This window comes from Ischnura elegans, chromosome 1 (assembly GCF_921293095.1).
Source record: "Ischnura elegans chromosome 1, ioIscEleg1.1, whole genome shotgun sequence".
Taxonomy (NCBI): domain Eukaryota; kingdom Metazoa; phylum Arthropoda; class Insecta; order Odonata; family Coenagrionidae; genus Ischnura; species Ischnura elegans.
Window position 1 is genome coordinate 166,594,075 of NC_060246.1, and position 23,971 is coordinate 166,618,045.

The 23,971-nt window shown below is 38.9% G+C and overlaps 1 protein-coding gene and 1 long non-coding RNA gene across 4 annotated transcripts in view; both read left to right on the plus strand.

Moving 5' to 3' along the window:
- Positions 1–23,971, plus strand: part of LOC124173389 (rho GTPase-activating protein 44-like) — a 43,959-nt gene that overhangs the window by 14,264 nt on the left and 5,724 nt on the right. For 2 of the 3 annotated variants that reach the window (XM_046552891.1, XM_046552890.1), the window contains exons 9-15: positions 5,786–5,935; positions 7,758–7,935; positions 11,151–11,366; positions 13,073–13,152; positions 15,654–15,903; positions 16,035–16,566; positions 23,442–23,634. In XM_046552891.1, the coding sequence (XP_046408847.1) occupies positions 5,786–5,935; positions 7,758–7,935; positions 11,151–11,366; positions 13,073–13,152; positions 15,654–15,903; positions 16,035–16,566; positions 23,442–23,634 (1,599 nt within the window). The remainder of the gene's footprint in view (positions 1–5,785; positions 5,936–7,757; positions 7,936–11,150; positions 11,367–13,072; positions 13,153–15,653; positions 15,904–16,034; positions 16,567–23,441; positions 23,635–23,971) is intronic. The other variant, XM_046552897.1, reaches the window with a different exon arrangement.
- Positions 8,661–9,553, plus strand: LOC124173418. The gene is made up of 3 exons (XR_006868552.1): positions 8,661–8,891; positions 8,991–9,104; positions 9,211–9,553. It is a non-coding gene; the product is annotated as an uncharacterized LOC124173418 (long non-coding RNA).

Consider the following 23,971-nt stretch of genomic DNA (forward strand, 5'->3'; position numbering starts at 1 on the left):
AGGTTGTATATCGTTCCTGCCTTGGAAGACTTTTTCTATCAGATAATGTAATATCTTCATTACCTACGGTAAAAAGTTTGCGAAGCTTGAAAAAACATGAAATTAAAATTGCCGTTGTTAAAAAAAGTTCCTTTTTGAGTGTTACGCTCGCGACGTATTTGAAATAATACACGGAGTTTACCACGGCACTGCAAAAGAGAGTCAGTTGTTCTGTGAGTTCTTCCAGCGGCCACCAGGGGATGCTTGACTACCCACGTGACGGAAGAAAACGCCAGTACGACTCCGACCACTGATGCGAATAGTTCACCCTTGTGAATCCGCAACGGAGAATAAATACGTCCATCCGGACAATTCACGCTGAGTATCATTGCATCGTATATCCTACGTCATCGCTAAGGCGCACTACCTACCTTTAGAGGCATCATTGCAAGAAATACCTTGTACTGCAGGGGTTTTGTCGGGGAGTAGGATGTAAAAAAAGTTCCGTTTCGTCTATGTTATATCACGCGGGGAATACTACTGAAGATACTTATGATCGGAGTCCTTTCTTCCACAACTTCGGGTTTAAACCGCAGGCATCACCAGCAATTATGAGGGGAGATAACGCTTTGGTGCTTTGCATTAGTATAATCAACCTTCCGCACTCTTGAAATTCTCGATTTGCAATCCATCCCTGAAATACTTTGCTATAGGCTTAGGCGTAGCCCCTTTCTCAGAAGTTCCCGCAGAGTGGAGTGGACAAAACCATCCAAACAAAGCTCCTTATAACTCTACATAGTCTGCATTATTTGAGCGCTTTTGTTTTTTTTAATTGTGAAGAGGGAATAGGAAGATAAATTAATTTCGACACTCTCATATTACTCCTTTATTTTTATTTTCTCGCTTAGACGTGTTTTGTGTTCTTTTGGCCATGGTGTCTGCCATCAAATGCTTTCTATTCATGCCACTCACGGACGTGCGGGTATGCTGCCGACTGCTTTCTGCCGTCCGAGGAACAAAAGAAGATGAAGCATTCGCGAATGCTTATGCCACAATATTTTCACCAAAATTACCTACTTATTTATTGAACGACAGTTTACCACATAAATTTGAGACTGAGCACTCCATTAACTTCATTTCTAACAGATCGCTAGCAATTACAGAGATTAAGGAGTCTTGATGCTAATTCCACAATATTTTCACCAAAATTACCTACTTATTTATCGAACGACAGTTAACCACATACATTTGAGACTGAGCACTCCATTAACTTCATTTCTAACAGATCGCTAGCAATTGCAGAGATTAAGGAGTCTTGATGTAAGTTTTTCCGTTGGTGAAACCCTCGCTATGGCGAGAGCCAACACCAGAAGGGCCTCGTGAAAACGAATTTTTTTACATGCTTATTATAGGGTCAATTGATGGGGCATCGGCTATCTCTCGTAATAGCGGGATTCTCGCTATAGCCTGTACACCCATGTCTCGTATAGCGCAAGGGATGCGTTCCTTGGGGTCTTTGCACTATACGAATTTGCGTTATACGAGAGCGTTTTAACATAGGGAAGATAGGGATGCGTTCCTGGTAGCATAGGTCTTGGGTATTGAATTTCCTCTAAAACATCTATATTCCCATTAAAAGCCTTAGAAAACGTTATTTCTATAAATATTTATAGTTAAAAACATCTTTAAAGATAGTATTCACGCATTCAAAGACTTTTATTCACGTTAAAAAAAATTCTTACGTGCTTTCGAAATTCCGTCCTGTCGTGCGGGTGGGCTAACATCTGCTATCTCAGGGGATCGTAATGCGTTGCCGGCAGTTGATGATTTTTCAAACTAGTCTAAAAACAACTATTGTGTCACCCAGGCCCTTTTGTCGCTCATCGAAATGACAGGAAAATGCTACTTTAAATGCCATTTCATAGCTAGCGGAGTTTATGAATGATAAATCATTTTAATTTGAAGTCCTCCGAGTCATTAGCAGCTACGTGAAACAGTCTTTAAATGCCTTGAAACCTGACCCAGGTTTTCCTTCCCTGAAAATGAATGAACGAGAATGCATTCTTTTCCAAAAGAATATCGTCTCATCTACACTAAAAACTAGTTGAGGGGGAAAGGAGCCACTTTCAATAACAGCTTGGAGTTCATCAGAAAATGTTGTGGTGGCTGCGCTATCAACACTTGCAGATTCACCAGCTGATATCGCCGCACTGAAAATACCTGCTTGCCGTTTAAATTCTGGAACCAACCGGAGCTTTCACTTAATGTCTCGGAGCGATTACCACTCTCGTCTTTTTGTACTGATTCACCATGAACTTTCCGTATGTGTAGACCGCTTGGTTGAAGTTGGTGCGGCTGAGGTCACTGATATTTTAGCTTCGTCTTTATTCAGAATAAGGCATCGTGAGTTTAAACTTCCGCGCAATATGGCTTTGACGCTCTCCATTTTCAAAGCAATTGACCTCTCTCAAGTCTTCTTCTAGGTTAATGGTTTTTCTTGATAAATTCTTGATTTTTCTACACGCATTCCTATTTTTTGCCATATTCTCTTGGTTTTTACCCTGTATGGCTCTATCTAAATCACCTTCTTCTGCTGAACTGTATTCCTGAGACGCAGAAGGGCTATGACTGCGGGGAGGGAACGAAGCCATTGTGTTTAAGACTCTATAGCGGACCCTTTTATGTGTTGATGCCATTCATGCGCAACTCGGTCACCGCTCCGTGAATACCGATGACCTTGAAGGCTTTAGCGTAGACTCTCTACCTGGAAGTCAATCGCCCGGTAACCTACGACGGCAAAAATACGTCTCAAACCGTATTGCTGAAAAAAAAAAACTCATTTCCACTAGCCCCACGCTTAATTAACGATCTAAATTATTTATTATCATTCTGTTAAGGAGACGAGATAAATCTTCGGTAGGCCGGCTATCTAGACCCAATGACGAGTAATACTTTTGGCAATTGCACAGCAATGCATTTCGATTAATATATAAACAAAAAAGAAGATTTGAGGCAAGAAATAATATTAATATGCGTAAATTGATAGAAATTTCGTGTGTACTTAGCGCAAGTTCACGTTTTATCACGAGAGCGTTTAAGATTTTTGATTAGGCTACACTGCGTTGCAATGTTTCCCCGAGGGGCAAATTTGCGCTATATCGAAATTGCGCTAATCGAAATTGCGCTATACGAGACATGGGTGTACTCGCTTTAACGAGGTTCCACTGTATGTAATCGCGGCTGCATTAATAGTCTCTAGTGGTCTCGGTACGATTTGCTGAGGTAGTTAGGCCTTCTCGGGAGTGTCTTGTTGGTATGATATATGGAGGTTTTACAAGATAAAGAGGTTCATTACAAAGAGGTTTGACTATAAATTTAATTTCCCACCTTCCATTTCCCTCTCGTACCTCACTCACCACTTCAATTGAATTTACATATTGCTCATTTGTTTTGTTTCCCTGGTAATTTAAATTTATTAGGGAACCATGGTCAGCAGCAATAAACCTTGTGTGTAAATAGCCAAATTGCACTTTCTTCAACCACTAATTTTTACTTTGTATTCATGATGCAAATTCGAATGGTGTTTGCATCTTTGTATCTATTGAATTTAATTTTGTTCACTTTTTATTTACTTTCTTATCACCTCTCATTCTGAACAAACTTTTCATTGTATTGTACCTCATGGATAACTCGTCAATTTTATGCACTCTTCCCATTTGTATTCTCAGCATTGGATAACAGTGTAATCTTTCTTCAGAGTTCATATTTACAAGAAGGGTCGTGACCTCGATGTTGGATAAAGATAATACATAATTAGGTGCATTTGCTCATTATGTATACATATATATGGCTTTCGTCTCAATATGGCTCAATATGGCTTTCGTTAAGGTCGTTCTACATCTTCTGCCATCAAATATGTGGTCGATAACTTACTGGAGGCTTTTGAAAATAGATACTCTCTTGTTTTAACAGCTTGTGACCTTTCTAAAGCATTTGATTGTGTTTCCCATCCACTACTCCTTAGAAAATTACAATATTATGGTATCAATAATACTGAATTAAAACTCATGGAGTCCTACTTAACAAACCGCTCGCAATGTGTTCTAGTGAATAATTCACTGTCTGCCCCTATTAACGTAACACATGGTGTACCACAAGGATCAGTCCTTGGTCCTCTTTTATTTTTAATTTTGATAAATGATCTCCCACACCATCTTCCTTGCACGTCAGTCTTATATGCTGACGACACTACTCTCATACATGATCTAAATGACCCCACCTATCCTTCGGATGTTATCCTTTCAGTGGCCGAAGAATGGTTCTCAGCAAACAGGCTTGCCCTTAACACAAATAAAACCCAACAAATGGTGTTCTCCTTAAGCCCTACTCTGTACCACACTAGAAATTTAAAGATACTGGGCTTTGACCTTGATTGCAGACTAACATGGGATTGTCATACATCCTCTACAACTGCTAAGTTATCAAAAGCCATATTCCTCCTTAGAAAACTGAAAACACTCATTCCTGCCGAACATCTTCGAGCAGTTTACTTTGCCATTTTTCACTGCCACCTCTCCTATGGCATTGAGGTTTGGGGCCATTCTTCCTCACCTAAAGAGTTATTCATTCTACAGAAAAGAGCCATTAGGATTATTACCAATTCTAACGTAAGGGAACACTGCAAACCACTATTCAGGCAGCAAGGGATTATGACATTGTACGGTCTATATATATTTAAATGTTTAATAAATGTAAAAGTGAATATTGACAGCCATAAAACTGGTGCTGATGTCCACCATTACAACACAAGGCTCAAACATAATCTGTTACAGCCCCACTGTAGGCTGTCAACTACAAAAAATTCTTTTGACCATGTTAAACTTTGCATGTTCAACCACTTACCTCAAGAGGCAAGAAATTGTACTTTAAGAAAGTTTAAAGGTGTTCTTCACTCGTGGATAGTGACTCAAGCTTTTTATTCACTCAATGAATTTCTGGAGAGCAATACTCTAAATTGTATATTCTAGATTTAGTTTTTCTTTGACGAAGACTATTACATTGTATTATGTTTAATGTTGAATAAATTATGATTATGATTAATAGGTCTGTTTGACCTTAAAATTCTTACATGATCAGGTTCAGTCCAGTTTAAGCCTGCTCAGTTTCTATCCCCAATTTAATATTAGTTATTAGTACGAAAGGGCCATAAAATTCAATGTAAATCAATTGAGGTGATGTGTATGTACAGTGCATAGCTGTAAATTGGAATTGTCTTTAATAGAAATAAAAGTATATATGTGTACCTCGGATGTAAAGGACACAAGGTCCGTTTTCATAATTTTTTCAGGGGAACAGTTTTAAGATTTTTAAAAAAATTATCCAGTAATTACTAGAAGGTTAGGTAGCAAGTTTACAACATTTTTACATCACAATTTTGTTGGTATAGTAACCAAACTTTCTAGTAATTATGTACTGGTTAAATTTAAAAAAATCTTAAAACTGCTCTCCTGAGAAATTAGGAAAACTGACGTTTTTTTAGGAAGTCCTTCACCTCTGAGGTACAGATATTACGCTGTGTAAAGTTCTCTATTTATGTTTAATCCAAATGACCCGGGATTCATAACATCATTACATATATCTCCTCAAAGTTAGTGGGTTATGACACCCAGGATGTGTCCATTAAGCATAAAGAGTGAACCTTATGAGGTGCATGACTTTCATTTTCCAGAATGGGAAGGTTTAACTGAGTAAAGTCTCAAATTATGTACATATTAATGTTTCTGCTTTTCTGACTTTGCTCTCATAGAGGATAGTGCCACGAAACCTGTGTATGGACAGCCTTTGGAAGAACATTTACGGGTGACTAAAAGGAAAATTGCATTTCCCATTGAACTGTGTGTCTGTGCCTTGTTGGAGCTGGGTATGGAAGAAGAAGGCCTATTCAGGGTTGCTGGAGGTTGGTTGATTATCTTATCTAAACTTATACATCTTCTTATCTTATCTTCACATGTTTCACTCTGTTCTTCAATGGGCACGCCACATTTATGGAAAGTGTCATTAATCTTGGAAAATCTACGATTTTTTGGGTTTCTTAAGCCCTGTGAATTCAGTGTTTGGCCATTGAAAAAATCTGTATTCAGACTCTAGAATATGTCTACTTTAATCTGCAATGCAGAAGTATGAGCTTGTATTTTTATCACTTCCTAGGTAATTCTTACGATTTGACATTTCTCTTTTGTTACCCCAACTGATGCATTTTGGATAAAAATGAAGACAAATGTGATGTTAGTCCTTAAATAACGTCTTTATCATGAACAGTTAAGAAGTGGACAAAAAGGCGATGTGGGTCGTTCCATCACAATTCACCAAATTTTTGTCCCTAAGGATCTCAGATTTTGTATTCCTGTATTTACCATAAACTGTATACCCCAACACTGCTTTGCAAAAACATTTGTACCATTTATGCATATTTCAATTTTTGCTGAAAATCATTCATTGAGTCATACATGTGTGTACATATTTCCTTCTCTATCACTTCACGTCATTGTCGTGAAGTCAGGATTTGTGGCTCATTTTGAAGGTTAGACTCTATGAAAGAAATTTGAAATCAGTAAAATGTATTTAATATCATCTATGATTGTTTAACCCTTTCACTGCTGTGGACGTACCTAGTACGTCTGCACGACAGACTGCGGTGGACGTACTTTTTCTTCCTCCGTACCATGTGGTCAGCACTTTCGCCGAAGCACTTTGAAGGGACCCACTAATCAAGGACCCTTTCCTCTACAAACTCACCCACGCAGGACCGTCTCATGGACCCTACCAGCGGGGGCCCTACCTCCGGAAAAGTGACCGCTCTGACTGCAATTTGAAAATCAACCAATCAATCCGATCATCAAAAAATGATTGTTTGCATCGCACTCCTGCCAATCAGGCAATCAAGTACGTCTTTGAATCGTGTTTCTGCGATGAAAAATAACGATTCTGTTAACTTTGATAAAATGGCCATTATCCGGTGGTCCGCAGCCATGCTTTTTTGCAAAGTTAACAAAATCATTATTTTTCATCGCAGAAACACGGTTCAAAGACATACTTGATCGCTTGATCAGCAGGAGTGCGATGAAAACAATCATTTTTCTATGATCGGATTGATTTATAGATTTTCAAAATGAAGTCAGAGCGGTCACTTTTCGGGGAGTTGCGTGGATGAGTTCGTCGAGGATAGGGTCCCGGATTAGCGACCCTTCGGAGGGTGTACCATGCCCATCCTGGTAGTTCCTGCTCCATGGTCACACGAAAGGCATTTTAACCTTTTCGTCGCATGTGAGAGAAGGTTTTTGGAGATTGAACAGCAGCGAAAGGGTTAATGATATTTCTCAAATAATCCATCGTGAGATTTACTGAATATTTTATTTTAAAAGCTAGACATATCAACCTTAATATTCCAGTAATAAATGTTAATGGCAATTCTTAAATGGATTTAAAAAAATAAACAATTTTGGGGCTACTCCACAGAGAAAAATACAGAAGCTGTATAATACAAGTTAATGAACATGCTAATTACTCCAAACTTCCATTGCAAAATGAGCTGTAGGTTTAAGAACTTGAGATTGGAACTTAGCCGTCAATTCACTCCAATGCCCACCTTATTTTCTTTTCTTTTTTGCTAATATTTCTCTTAAGTTGATGGTCTTGTGAACACTTCTTTGTAGAAATGGAGAAGGACTGTGCTAAGTGGTATCTCTTTCATGCATTTGATCATTCCGTTTACTTTCCAGGGGCATCTAAGGTTAGGAGGATGAAAATGAGTTTTGACGCTTGCTGCTTGAGTCTGTCGACTGCGTTGGAGTACCACGACCCACATGTCATTGCAGGGGCTCTCAAGTCATACCTGCGGGAACTGCCCGAGCCTCTCTTCACTCATGACCTATATGACGATTGGATGGCTGCTGCTAGGTATTGTATCATTTCCTTTGAGAGTTTTATCATGCCCCAAGGAAGATATTGCATCCGGGAAATCAGTGCTGATTTTCATCTCAACAGCCTAGAACCCATTAATGCATGTGTCTTAAGAGGGCTATTCAGGATTAAGTTCAAGTAGTGTCGAAAGTCGTAGTTGGAAAGTTTGAGCATCAACAATAATGCGTTCGTTGCCATGTGACCCAATGTTGGGCCACATCCGTCTTCCTCCCTGGGAAATTCACTGTTACTTTCATTTTGTGGCTGTTGGTAGTTAGAAAAATGAGAAATTAGATGAAGAATATGAGCTTTTCCCGGTGAATAGCGTGGATGAAAGCTTCTCAGGTTTCCAACCGGGTCAGGGTCTGCATGGTGTAGGCCGACGTTTCGTTGGGAGACTTTCCCAACATCCTCAGGGCTGATGATGCCGATGTCGCGGTGTTTCGATATATATACCCTCCTCCTTCACCTAGGTGGTCTCTGATTGGTCCGGAATTTTACCTCCTTCCTCGTCCTATTTAACACTCCGGGAGTGGCGTGCGGTCTCTGAGAGCGCGCACCTGCTTTACGGTCTACAACTTTTTTGTTAGAATACAAATGTGGATATCCTTTCGTTACTTTGTCTATCTTGGGAACTTCTTTCCTGTTGGTTAGAGAGATTTAGCCTATAATGTATACTTTGAGCATATAACATAGCTGCGGTCTCAGAGACCAGCGCCACTTCTTATGCCATTCTTCGACTGCCTGACGCCGTAACTGAGATAGTGCTCTTTCTCCGTTTCATTACTTTGTATCCATTTGATTACGGCAGTCATGTGTTCTTCTGTGTGCTGTTCGAGGCTTGCTAGTCATTCCACGGTGGGTTTTCATTGAATACACACGCTACACGAGAGTAGCACCCTCATCAGGTACCCGCTGAATTGACTTTTGCTGTGTCGCCCATCATTCTGCTGGTAAATTACCTTCACTATTAGAATTTTTTATATTATTGTGTCTTGATGAGGTTTAGAATTATACATTTTATATTTTGAACGTTTTTTGATAACATACAGTGTTGAGTGGAAGGGAGTAAATTCTACGCTAAACCTTGTAAACTTTGCATGAAAGCGCTGCTGTCTCGGATACCCACATAACCTGTTTTTTGGAAGGCGTCCAAAATATTGCAGGTATTTTGAATTAGTTCTCAATCTCATTCGCTTGTATTCTCATGCCCATGTTACAGGATTTACAATGAGAAAAATAATATATTCCACGTTGATTGTTCTCAAGTAGGGATGAATTACGAGAAAGCGGAGAGAAGGATCCAGCGATATTTAGAGGAAGTTGAAGAGGAAGGTGATGATTCGGCAGATGAAAATGAGGAGGATCATGTTGATACCCAAGACTATGTGACAGACACAGAGCAGGAATTCAGTGATTCTGATCTGGATGCCCACGAAGCATCAAACGACGACGGGACTCAAGGCCAGCAGTACAAGGGAAAGGATGGCACACATTGGAGAGGCGACCCTCCACTCCTTTCTCGAGCAAGAAAGCGTGACATAATCAGAACTACAATGCCATCAGTCACACCTGAAACTCGAAACTTGAAAACCGTCGAGGAATGGGCTTTTCCCAGCATTCATACTTAGGCGTTGCATTTTCGCGGGCTTGAAATTTTTCACTTTTCATTAAATTGCGAAAAGTAGATATCGTCATTTAAAAATCTAAAAGGGTGAAGTACGTACTCCAAAAGTAATAATCTTTCGATTCAGGCAATTAAAAAAAAATAGGAAACCACCCTATTGTGAAATAGAGTACATGTGGTCCTTGACTTTAGTACAATTCACACTTTCATACGTTCCAAATAGACACCCTGTACTTGACTTTCGTACACTAAATTCGAACTTTTGAACGCTTGTCTGGAAGTAATTTTTGAAATTCCCACAATGTTTGCTGCGCTTCCCAACATTCAACAGTTTAATATGGCTGTACATGTGGACAATGCGAAAACATGTATGATCGAGGGCAGTGCTGATTTTAATCTTGGTGATTTTCGAGATATAGGCTCCTTTATCTAAGGAGCCTATAGCAGGCCTTTATTTATGCTGCAGTTCAGCCTTCATTGAAGAGATGTTTCAAAAAAGTTGACTAGACGCCAACACACAGCTTTCAAAAAAATTATTAAATAGAAGTGCTTCATTCTTGTAATTTTTTCAGTTTGATGCTGTTTAATTCATGTATGACATTTAAACCTCAGCGACCCCATAGCATGGAATATCATCCTAATTCCGTATGTCTTTTGTCTTTTTTTGAATAATATGCGGAAGATATGCAAACCCAAGATACCCGGGGAGTAGGGATGTCACCCGCTGAGGAATTTTGGTGCTAAAAGTTAAAGGTATCAAGAGTGTGGGTTCAGTAATTGCATTTTGTTATGATTTTTGAGATTTATTTACATTTATAATGGACATTATAAGGGGAATGTCAACTAAAACACCTAGAGAAAGTTTCACGTGGTACCCATCGGAATTCTTGTTTTTTTTAGCTTTTATTTACGTTTTCTGCATATTTTCTAAAGAAATTATATGCTGTGAGGCATTTTATTAATTTATTATTAAAAATTAGTTAATAAAAATAACATTGTGCAAAATATAAGGTTTTGGTACGTATATTTTGCTCTTTTGGAACGCAAACCCTTATTAGTATGGAACTCAATGGTTTGACTTTCGTACATTCAGCTTTTGTATACGCTTTCAGGAACGCATTGTGTGCGAAAGTAGGGGACCACCTGTGGAAGAATGGGAAAGATAGTGTAGTAGGAGTAAGAAAAGTCTTCCTCATTCAGCCATTTTGTTGTACCTTGAAAATGAATAAATGCTAAAGTTGCTGTCCACTTTTCACTTGACATTTTAGTTCTGGTTCATATAGTTGTTCAGAGAGATGGAATCTGTGATGGGAAGAATCGCTAAATATAGTGTTCATGACAAGGAATGCGCAAAGCCGAATCAAAAGTAGCTGAGAAGCGGTTAGTCGGTGACTTTTTTTTTCAACTTATCTTTCCCTTGCATCCATCAAATCATTGTTATGAAGTGTGATTTTGGGCCTCAGTGAATGATCCCATTGAGAATTTGGTCTTGTGGATCCGTTTCAATTGTGAAGCCATGCCACTGGAACCCAATCTCAGTCCCCAATCATGAGAGGTTTTCAACTTGTATTGATTTTTGTTGCAGAGTGCAAGGGACGAATGAGGAGCGACTTCAGGCATTGTGGCAGGTGTTGCATCAACTTCCGCAAGAGAACTTTGAGAATGTGAGGTACCTTATCAAATTCTTGGCCATCCTCTCACGCAACCAGGAGGTGAACAAAATGAGCCCGCAGAACATTGCCATAGTGATTGCTCCCAACTTAATCTGGAGTGCTGCCGATGAAAGCTGTGGCGTGATGGGGTGAGTGCTCTTCCAAGGCTTCTCGCACTCACTGTGAAAGAGAGTGTTATTTTGTGGGGATGATGTTGGTATCCACTTTAAATGCCTCAGCGTTCTGTATGATGGTTTCTCACTGGTTTTTGTTTAGGTCTAATTAATGGGTGTATACAAGTGTATTTAAGCTGCATAAGGCTGACATATCTGTAATTAAACTGCAATTCTTTTCTGTTAAATACTGATTCTGATTAAGTTATCAATGGAAATGGAGTCAAAACAATACTTCCACTGCACAATCGCCGAACGAATCAAATCGCTCATCTAATACTATAAGGGCTATCTATACAATCGGATTTGATTCGGTGGGTGATCGTTGAGCGTTACGGTGGTGGTGGACGTATCGTAAATTCTTAACAGGTTAGGGAAGTTCTTAAACTCAGTTTCAGCTGATTTTGGGACATTCTTGGAATATGCTTGTACCTTCAAGAGGCTGCTGCACAATCTCTAAGTTTAGTTAAAAATTCATGTCCATGCAGTAGTATTATGCAGTAGTAGCAGTAGAATTTATTTTGAAAGTTACAGGACCTAAAATTCAGAAGTTTGTATTAATGATCTTTGTCTGAACTCTGTTCCTCTTCAGAAACTTTGGAAAAACAATTTTTGTTATATTTGTCATGTGCTTTGTAGTTTTATATGAGTTCAATATTGTATTACCATTAATTTGATTATAATTATATATTTGGATTAATTTAGTAATTGTCGATATGATTGGCGATCATGTAACATACAATTATATGCCGTAAAAAGCTTTTCAATGAGTGGTGGGGAAATCATTCTTAGTCTTAATGGTCATTATCAGCAAATTTTTTCTAAAGGATATTTGCTTCATTGTACGGACAGTAGTAATGCATGGTTAATTTTGTGGTACATTCATTATCGATAATATTGTGTTGGCTGAGAAGAAGTCCACACTGAAACGATGATGATGGGCACTCTCAGACTAAGGAAAAAGTGGGGACGGAGGATACCTGTGCCATGACTGCTTTTGGCCTCTGTTTCGGTGATTTAATAAAGCACTTAGCACTTAGCTGTGTTGTACTTTATTGTAAGCATGAGCAATAACTGGCATGCTTCCAAGATAAACTTGCCTTGACTCACTGTGGGGGCTCTGCAAAAGGTCATAGTCGACAAATTTGTTTCCCTGTGGCCTTTTCAGGTCACTCTGCCAGTCCTTACAGTTTTTGTCTGCCATCTGTCTCTTTGGGATCTTTTTATTTCATTTCACGATGTCTAACCTTCATAAATTGAATCTTAGGATTACCCAACAGTTCATGGCTTCCAGGCTCTCTGACTGTTACATGGTGATGACTAATGGCTGCCACAATGACTTCAGTGTCATTATTAACTTTCTCTGCGATGTTCAAATTCCTCGTTACCATAACTTTTTAGAGGTAGTTGGCAACTCTGTAATGGATAGAAAATTAGGTGCTTCGACAATTTTTCGAAGGGTTTCAGACAAATGGAGAAGGGGATCAATTCTATGACTTATCGTCCTATCTTGTCTTTGTCACTCTAAACATTTGTATGAATCGGTCATTGGTCAGAAGTAGGTTTTATAGCATACAGATGCATGTTTTAAAAGCCATGGGAAAGTAGGTTGTCCATTGTGGTTGTTGTGAGAGGTTGTTTATTTTCCCAAAACTGAAGATGTGCTTCGGATTTTTTTTCAGGATGAACATGAATACGGCCAATCTGCACAGTTTCATTGTGGACAACCTAGTCAGTTATGCAGATTGGTTTTTCCCTGGTGGTAAGTCGCATACAGTTGGATATTTTCTGAGGGAAATCAGTGTACACAAAGAAACAAATTAGGAAGAGTGTGTTTGTTCACCATTTTTATTTTGTTTTTCGATTGTGGTAGAGTTTGAAAAATAATGATACCCATATTTTCCATTTTTTAAATCTGTCACCTACTTCTTGAGCTATTCATGACCAAAAGTGACAGCCTCAACTTTGTGCAAAGCGTCAACACACTGGGAACACATGTGACAACAATCAAATAACCTCTAGTGCATAGGAGTTAGTAAAATATTTTACATTCATCACAACAACAGCAAGGAAGGCTGGCTCAGTGCTGGAGAAAGATACTCTTGCACCTGCGGCAAAGGTGCACCAAGGTAATTGACCAAAGATGATATTGGCCGTGGGAAATTGGCTAATCGAAGACATATTAAAACAGCATTAACATCACATTGTCAAAATATCCAAAATGGATGATTGTTTTTATAGTTAAGCTAAAACTTGTATTAGCATTCTCACTCATTATTTAATATCATTGAAATAACTTCAGTTTTTACTAGGGATCGTCGGAGTGGATACCTCGGATCCAAATATCCACAGCTATTGCCCCTCATTGAATATACGAGGGAGCGGAAAGAGTTCCGATCCTACCTTTGCATGCGCCGTTGCCCTGCAATGCTTGTCCTACTCGTGAAGCATTTTGTTTAAATGCTCACGTAGGGGTTGGGCAGCAGAATTTCAGCTGCGGAAATTTTAACGGCAAAATACAACTGGCACATATTGTGACTCTTGCAAAGAGATTGAACAACCATCAGGAGAATCTTAACTCCGTAGGATAACAGCCATGTCAAAGTTGACTATGTCGCAAATTAAAAAGAAACACCCTCAGCCATCTATCACCTCACGCCTGTGATATTTTTTTTCCTTTCTGAGACCACACAGTCGATAAATCATTATCTTCAAAGGAAAATATCAAGTTGAAGTATATCAAAGTCACTTTACCTCGCATGTAGTATTTAAAGTTTTCTGAAAAATTTTCTTACATTTTATTTGTATTATTTTACTGCGGAAAATGCGAGATATGTTATATAATGCTGTAAATACGGTGCCACATTGATTTCAAATAGGGATAAATTGGTCCCAGCGTAAGTCCCAGATAAATAGGAGTGTGGATTTTAGCCTCCACATTGTATATCTCTGATATGTAGCTTGTAGCATATCTCTGGTGCTAGCTGGGAAGTTGATGATGTCACTAACTCATGCTCAGCTGGTTGCAAACCCTTATCTACCTCCTCCGGGATAAGCATTGGCCTTGTGCTTTTTGTTGTTGCCTGCACTCTTGCGAGAGAGTCTTTTGATTGACTAGGGATACTCCTGGAATGAGTGAATGAACCAAAACCTGGAAAACTTGAAGAACCTGGAATCCTGAAAGAAATTTGGTCCTTTTGGAAATATGTAGTGTGGTAAAACTGAGGGAATTTGGCAAGTGTCATGAGAAAATCTGTTTTTGATGCATACATCATCTGGTAAAAACTAACATTGGATATATTGGTTTCTCGTGTTGCACCCTAAGAAAAGGAAAAATTAATATTTATCACATTTTTGTTCTTGTTGTTCCTGGAAATCTATTTCCTTCAAATCAATCTCCTCTCCCACTTAATTTCCACGAAAGGAATTTTCTGTTTGGGTAGTTGCTTACGTATTATTCTTCACATATTCACAGCTCATGTTTGGAAGCTGGTAAGCAGAACCTAGTTTTGTTACTAGACCTTTGTCTAGGCTACTGCAGTTATACTTGTAGGAGTATTTCATGGTGTTAAATTGACTGTCACATTGAGAACATGTTTGTTAGACATCTTTTGGAGAAGATTTTGAACGGTGCTCATATTTGTAGGGATCAGGATGTGTGATAATTCCTGTGCTGTTTTTCTCGCTTGTGTTAATATATGTGCTGAAGTTTTATGGAATGTGTAATGATATTGAACCTCATCTAATTGGGGTAACTTGAATGTGTTGATAAGTTTCTATCACCTCAAGATGTTACATACAGCATTAATATGAATTTACTTCCGATTATTGGTGACCCCATGAGCGGTTTTCGGCCAAAACATGCTTATGATTAGGACTGTGTTGCACCTGAAAAACTAAGCAACTCCCTTGGAAAACGTGGATTTTTCAAATTGCCATCGGTGGAATTTCTGCTAAATCCTAAAGATGTAACCAACTCAAGAAAAGTGAGTGGCAACCTTTTCTTACGTCACTCTTTTTAGAGTGAATGACTGAGTGCAAAAGATATTTTTTTTGTTGTAACTTATCTTTCCCCTCCATCTGTTGAATTGTTTCAGTAAATTTTAATTTCAGATGTGAGTGAAAGGCCTCATTTCTGAACTGCCACGTAAAAGCAAAATTTCTGCTAGGCACTAGTGTTGTATTAATTTTTGCTAGTGATTTGAAGAAATTTCCAGTGGTGTCATAGGCTTGTTCATTAGGTTGGGTATGTATATTTTTCAGATTTGGACTTCTACCAAACAATATCGAAGCCAGATAGCATGGCATCAACCAATGGCAATGAATTGTTTGGTCGTGGTGGTACCCCTGTCAATGGAATGACCACGAGTATGACAGCTGTGGAGGGACATCACCGCAAAGGGCACACGAGGAGCAGCAGTGGGAGTGGGGATGTCTTGCACACGTCGTCGTCCATCTCGGAGCCGGGGCTGAAGAGGACCCAGTCTGGCAGTAGTCTCTCTGATCATGGAAGGTAATAAGCGTGGAAGAAATAGTTTGCCAGTCCTTATTATCGTGGCCCAGCTGGAAGTCATCTCTCTGAGTTTGGAGGTGTGGATCATCCCTATAATGGTGTTGCTAATATAAATCTTTTGATGGTTACAGTCCAACTCATGGTAGTCCAAAGCCTGTCATTCGTCGGAAGAATAAACCAGCACCAGTGCCCCCTGTGGAGAAGCCAGAGAAGCCTCCACGGCCCAGCCCACTCGTATGCATTCCCAACGACTCTTCAGTGAAGAAGGCGTCTTCGGAGGTGGCGCCGTTGGCTCGCTCGGAGGAAGACGAAGAGGACGATGACGATGGGGGATTCAAGGGATGCACGGTGCCCCTGACGCAGGCGATAAGGGTCCCCATTGCCGCTCCACGGACAATAATCCCTGCGAGGGGAAGCCAAGAGGAGCTAGCGGATGTGAGCAGTGGTGTTGTTGAAGTGGTTGAGAGACACAAACCGGCCGTGCCGGAGAGGCCTCCGTCGCTCAGGCCCTCTGTCGTCTCTCATTCAGTGGCCCACACGACGTCCCATGCCCCTGTTTCGCCCAGCAATGCCCCAACCACCACCACCATTCCCTCTGCCCCCACGATAGTATTGACCCACGGTGGGGAAGCTGCCGATACACAAGATGCGTCTAATTCCGAGGTATCACCCAGTGTTTGAAAAGATTTAAGGTTTTTTGGCTTCCACCCTAAACCTTCAGTTTTTAAGACCTGTCTACGTAGAAAACAACTAACCAGAAACCCTGTAGAAGGTTTGGATTGCATTTATTAGTTTAGACTCAATTTTGCATGCATTTAATTGCTTCATTCTTTACCAAGTAGTTGAGTAATCTTGTTTAAAGGAATTTTATACACATTGTATTTAATCAGATTTCGGTGCTCGATTGATTATCTCGTTTTCACTATTTAATGAAGTAGCTTAACTTTTCTAACTCTTAGCAGGATCCATTAATTATCTTCTATTCATCATCTCCATCCAAACCAACCTTTCGTTTGAATTTTGGAATAATTGTGATTCATCTTATCATTCTCGTCCATTTATAGAACAATGCATTTTTAAATGTAATGGTTGCCATTTAATTTGGGAGACTTGGGCAATAATGAAATTTGGGCATTTACTATTTGCTGGAAAGCCTCGTTAATTTGATATGGAAGGAGCAAAAAAAATGGACTTGATGTTATACAGCTTAAAGTATTGTATACACTCTGAGACTAAGCAAAAATGTATAGAAAACATCACATAGCTTAATATTTATACCAGTAGGTGCAAAATAGCAGTCATTTTTGGCAGTTGATGGCCAAACTGAGCTTCTTCAACTGAGGGTAAATGAAATGAGAGCTGAGCTATTCAACAATTGGGGAATTCGTTGGTGGAGGCGTCCTGGCCTATTTTTAGCCAGCTACCATGCTGTTGGTCTCTATGGCAGAAATTAGTCCTTGAAGACTGATAAATGAGCTTTAATCGTTGAAAACAATCGGTGAATATCGAGCATAAATCCCAGCACAGAGTAAATTTTTTGTGTTGATGATCTTATTTTTAGTTGGCCTTGTGGTGTAGATTAGTTGTTTGTTTAGGCATGCACAGGTCGAAATAACACACTAGGAGGTCACTAGACTTATGGTGAATGTAGAGAAGAACTTGTTTTTAGACGTGATTGCATGGAGTTCAACAGCTATCTTCTGTTGCTAGACCTGATGTGGTGATCCATCTACCAGTTGTTCATTCAACCCATGAAAATGCTGAAGATGACTTTATTTACCAATGAAAATGGGAATTACGGGGAGAATTTGATTTTGAATTAAATTTGAAGTGGTGTTTTGAATCATCTGCCGTGGAATCCTCTCCACTTTAACATAGGTGGGTTTGAATGAGTCAGGTTTTACTGTACATAACCCTTCAGCCTTTCAAGCTGAACTTAGGACAACTGGTTTTATATATCTGTATGAAATGGATAAACATTGGTAAAGAATCTATCTCAAAATCATAATTGACTCTGAAAATGTCCGGTATTTGTGTGAATGTTGCTCAAGCTGAGAGGAGGTTTTTGACACTTATTTTGTCATAAAAAATTTCATAGTGTGTTTTAAGAAATTTTTTCTGCATGTGAGAAACCTTTGAATCCATTCAGATTTAAAATCTGAAAGTGATCAACAGTTCATTATGTGCCGAGTAGACAAGTTTCCTCCTACGTTTTAAATTTTTGAAAGAATATGTTCAATATATTTTTTCAATTTAGTACTGTGTAGGTAACATTACAACAGGTTAGGTTTGAATTTTTAGCACCATTTTACCTGAAATCTCTTGTTAGAATCATGTAGTAAGTTGATGCTTAAAATCTACCCTGATCTTGATAATATTTTTTTCCGTATCATCTTTCAACATTATTATTATTTTTAAAGTAGCCTTTTTTATAAAAATTTCGATACCTTCACTGCATAAATGCTCAACAATCGCCGACCGAATCAAATATGCTCATCTAGATAGCCCTTATAGTACTAGATGAGCGGATTCTATTTGGTGGGCAATTGTTGAGCGTTTATGCAGTGGAGGTATCAATTTCTTTGCTTTTAACTCCTAATAAAGTTTTATATGATGTAATTGACCGAATTATAAAGACAGCACCTTAGGCGAGAAGTTCATTAGCTCTTTCAGTCCTCTGATTTTGTTAGAATAATTTTTATTCTGCTTGTTTCCATGTAGTTTGTATTTCTAACAGTGGAAGTTTCATGCTTTCATTTACCCTCATTAGTCTCTGATTGATGTGATCTATTTGGTCTATTATTGGGGCTTCCCTGTCGTGCCATTCCCCCAGCAACCAGTGCTTGGCTTTGTTGCAGCATCCATGGCTAGCCTCGCCCCCTTACTCCAGTGGACTCAAGAAACAGAAAGAATTTTCGTCAGCTCAACTCCAGAAACTTTTGGCCCAGCCTTGCACTCGCACTCTTTAACTGTGCTTAAGTTCCTGGACTGGACGTCTTGAAAATTCTTTCTGTTTCTCGAGTCTGGTGGAGGAAGGGAGCCAAGGAGTGTGGATGCAGCTGTGAAGCCAAGCTCCTCCGGTCGCCAGTCAAATGGTGCTCTACTCTCTTCGTAGGGCAATCATATTTTTATGGCAGGTAGAACACTCAGTCTTATTCCATTCTGTTTTTTCATTTGTTAATCTGCTCTCTCCATCATCTCTTAATGAGAGAGAGGTGAACTCATGCATTGTAATCGTTAGCGCGTGCAATTTGTGGTTGTCCTTCATTATCCTCTTTTTTCTTGAGATTTTAAATTTTTGAGACATCATCCTCTTGAAGTGCCAAACTCCACTGAGTAAAAATAATTTGCCGTGACTGGGATTCAACTCTGGTTCTCCTGGATTTATGCCAGGTATTCTACCACTTGAACAACCAAGGCATCTTCTATCCATCTGGAGTTTTGTTGGCATTTGAGGGCATGAAGGACATTGGAAGCATAATCTATTTTGTTTTGTGAAGTCACACTCCACTGTGAATAATTTGGGGGACTCAGGTTTGAATCCCTGTCTAGGCAAATTGTTTATCCTCCGTCAAAATTATGATCATTATGTGCTGTGCAGAAACGAGTGACAGTTGTATGCAGTCACGCACATTGGTGCAAAGTTAGACCCATCAAAGGATGAAGTTCGCTTTGAAAAAATATTTGACTTAGCCAGGATTCAAACCTGAATATCATGATTGCTGGTCAAGTGTGTTAGCCAGTTACACCACCAAGCCATTTTCAGATCTGGGTTCAAATCCTGGCTACACCAGATATTTTTTCATGGTGAACTTCATCCTTTGGTGTATCTATCATTATGTGCAATTTCAGTTGACTCTGTAAAGTTATGCTGCTGGCTAGTCGTGGTTAATGCCTTGAATATTATTCTTAATGGATACCTATTGAAATTGTACCTTTTTATCAATGGTTTATATGATACTATGGCCAAGTTATGAGCAGCAATAGTATTTATTTACTGAGTGAAATAGTGGAAGTGTGGGTCTGCTTTTCTGACATCTTTGTTTTGACCCATCACATGATCCAATTTATGTTTATTTTCTGGCAATTAGAGAAAGGAATAAGTGAAAGCAAAAGGAAATAAAGTTGTGTGACAGATGTGAGGTGATAAGAGCCTTAATATATTTCATTACGTCGAAATATATTCATTTTTTATGTGGTATTTGTTTTAACTGGGGACTCAAGGGAAGAGGAATTGTTGGCAGAGTGAGTGCTAAAAATGAATGTAATGCACATGGAAACTTTTTCACATTTTCCAACCATTGTCCCCGACAAGTGACAAGCAACAGTAATTTTGCTGCTCATAACATCAGGCAGCACTGTCTAGAATGTTCAGCTCAATTCTTTAAAAATATTTTAATCGACCCAAGTTGTACTGGGCAATTTTCCCAGACTTCTATGAAGTTGATACAATGAACATGGATATTTTTTGTGGTTTGAAATGGAGGAATTTGAATGATCCGTATTTTGATGTGTGCTTTGAAATGCTTGGCTCATCGTAATGCTGCAGGTTGAAACTAGCAAGCAAAGTATCTCTTTTGTAATGACCCTGAAACATAACCGCAATAAGCTGGGATGAATGTCAAGTGGGAACATGAGGGTCCACCACACATAAGAATTAGGAGAGGAGCCTGAGATAATGATCATGTTGTGAGTTACCATTTTTTGATTGACTCTGTAACACTAGTGAATGCTGCTCTTACTAACTGTTGAAATAATTTATTTGACCTACTAATTGGCTGAGGTGAACTGTCGGAAAGCAAAAAACCCAAATGCCAATGAAAGCTGGTATGGAAATGTGTCGGAAGCTGGTATTTGGATTGTCGAGGGGAAGAGAAGTGGTGTTGATTTGCCGAGGCCTTGTCGCTAAGAGTGCCTAGTGCACTTGTTGGTTATTGCCCAAGACACTCGAAAAACCAGTTTCTGTGATGTCTTCCGTCCAAATGTGAATGGCGCTTGGCTTTCATGGCTTTGGACATTTACCAACTGATGACCATCTTCATGTGCGTGATATCCAGTCTTCTCATAGTTATCTCCTGCTATCTGTTGTAATTCTAATCACCACAAATAACACATTTCGATTTCATCTTTTGTTCACTTCTGTTACAATAGGTTTGTTCCATTTTTTTAAACAAATATTGTCTGTTGTTGGGAAAATTAAAGAGACCTACTTTATGTTCCATCACATGCTTCTCAAGGGATTCATGGAGATAAATCTGTGGTCTTCTGCAGATTAGTTGATAATATCACTGACTCCGTTTGAGTGCATTAATGCGTCTCAACTACTTGTGGTCGTACCTCATTAAGCTCGTGTGGTCTGCCGTTGTTTACATTTCCGTGCGGGAGTCCTTGCTTCAGTTAGTGCTTCTTCTTGAATGAATCAATGAGCCACAGCTGCAATGATGACACTAACAACAATATAAAGTGAATGGCAACTTTCAAATTTTTTTTATTTATGAGTTATTAGAGAGTGACTGCATGAGGTAGATTTTTTTTCTTGTCATAACTAATCTTTTCTTTCCACTGCGGCCGATTATTTCAATGACTTGCGATTTTGTGTCTGAGTGAACAATGCCATTAAAAAAAAAAAAAAAAAATACACCTGTGAATAGTAATGTTTTCTTGCTTATGAGGTAAAGCCAGGGAGTTAGAATTTTAGTTTCTTCTTGCAACCGTCATCAAGCTTTTGTTTTATTCAAATTCATCTGCTTAGACTGAGCATTTGGATTATTCCTTGTGGTATTATCCATGACTTCTGCTGTTATTTGCACAGCCATATTTGCTTGTTTGTTTCTAAACTGTAATATTGTGAACATTAAGAAGAGGGTTCTACAAATGGCTAGCTGTTTTGTAGTAGATTGGCCTCGAAGTCATGTTTTGGTCCATTGCATATTTATGTATACTCAGTTCTAAACGTGGATAATTTCATATCCAATTTTGCATTTGGCTTTTATGGGCTTGCTCACTAATCTTTCTAATCATATTACTTGGTAGTGATTGCAAAATAAAATCACTCATATTTTTCCAATGTGTTGCCTGCTTCTCGAGCGAAACATTGAATTCTTTATCCCTTTCACTTATGAATGGACGACGCTATGAAATCATGCCAAGATCATCACGACTTCTTAGCGAGTCCTTGACTTTGTGCTTGTGCCTCGGGTGGTTCGTTTTTGTTTACACTCTTAAGAGCGATTCCTTCTCTCAATGACAGGTTGATGTTGAATGAAAAAATGAACTTGAAGTCTCATGATGTCACAAACTCATGAAAATGGGGTGTCAGTTTCTTGTTTTCTTATTTAGAACTTTCGAGAAGATGGCCGAATAAGGAAGATTTTTTCCTTGTAACTTGTATTTCCTTTCCATCTGCCAATATATTTTAACGAATTGCAATTTAGGGCATGGGTGAACGATGCCACTGAGTGCTCATGGAGACATGTGATCCAGGAACTATTCACATTAGGTGGGGGGGGGGGGTATTTATTTACTCATCTTGATATTGGTGTATTCGTATTAGTATTCAAATACCTGTCTGGATAGTCACGTTCCTATCGTGGTAGCTAGGAACCTTTTCTAGATACTTGAGTACATACTTGAATACCAGTATTCGTATGAATTCTTGAATGTAGTATGCTTTGAGCAAACTTCTTATGCAGAAATTATATCTTATTTTGTTCATTACTTACTCTAATGAAGTAATTATCAGGCTTTGATGATGTAATAATTTAATTAATTCCTTGTTTCAAACCTTATAGTTATATCTAAAATGCACCATTAATATTTTAATCTCTTGTTTAGTCTTTCCTTATGTCCCTTACTGGGCTTTGCTGTCTGTCTAAAATGAAGTTTTACCCTTCCTATAATGGAAAATAAGTTACTTTGTAGTTAATAGCTTGACCATTAGTGGAGGTGGTGGTTATAATTTTTGGGCATAGCTTGAATAATGGTGGTAGGTCTTCCTGTAGATTATGCATCTTTGGGCCTTCATTGTAGTTATTAGTTTAAATTTATGACCCTCGGCTTGAGGAAAAATGATGCAAAGAAAGGGGATGGCAGTATAGTTGAGCAATAATTATGATTAATCCTTTGATAAGTACCTAATTGCCAATGACATATCCCTGCTCTTTTTTCATCGTTCAGCCTATAACTTCATGTCTTCAGTGTAATCATGCATGCTATCAACTTTAATTTAATGCTGGTTTGATAAGTCTGAGACTTTGGCTGGAAGTGATTCACCTATATTTGTCTTGAAGTTATTGGAGTTGGTCAATATTAATATTTTTTACATCAACCGATTCTTATGACAAAATTTTGAAAATTTTAACTCAATCTATACATTTAAAACCTGTAAAAACTAAAAAGATTCATTCATTAACTAAAATATGTGTCCATTATATCTGCCAACCTTAGCAGAAGCAAGCATTCCCCTCTTTCTCATGGAATAACATATAGTGTGTGCTCTTTTTGGAAATGTTTTGCATGCCTTGCCATTTCTTTGCCAGCCTGCCATTCGTCCCATGCTGGAAAGAACGTACATGTATTCGGTGGACAAGCAGCAAGTCTCCATCATCCAGGTAGGGGGGGAGAAGTCGTCAGCAGCTGCAGGACACAGTGCGAGCGATATGGAGCCCCCTCACTCAAGACCCCCTCCCTCTGTGCGGACTACTGCCGTCAGCAATCCGCCTGTGATGGCAGGTGAGTGTGCAGGAGAGAATCTTAAGGGCATTCTAAAAGACTCAAGTAGGATACCCAAAATGACGTCATTAATTACAGTAAAACCTCTTTGTATCGTAATGGAGGTGACCAAAATTTGGGCAATTTGATGTGTGGAGGTTCCTTATGGAGAGGTTTTAGTGATAGGTACCATTTTTTCATATCCTTATTAGAAATGAAAGGCACTACCGTCTTTTAAACCATTATATGTATGTGTTTAACCAAACATGCATGCATTAGTGAACATACATTTATTCGATGAATTCAATTGATTTGGCTTTTACTTTGTGTATTTTCATTTCCTACATTTATTATTTAA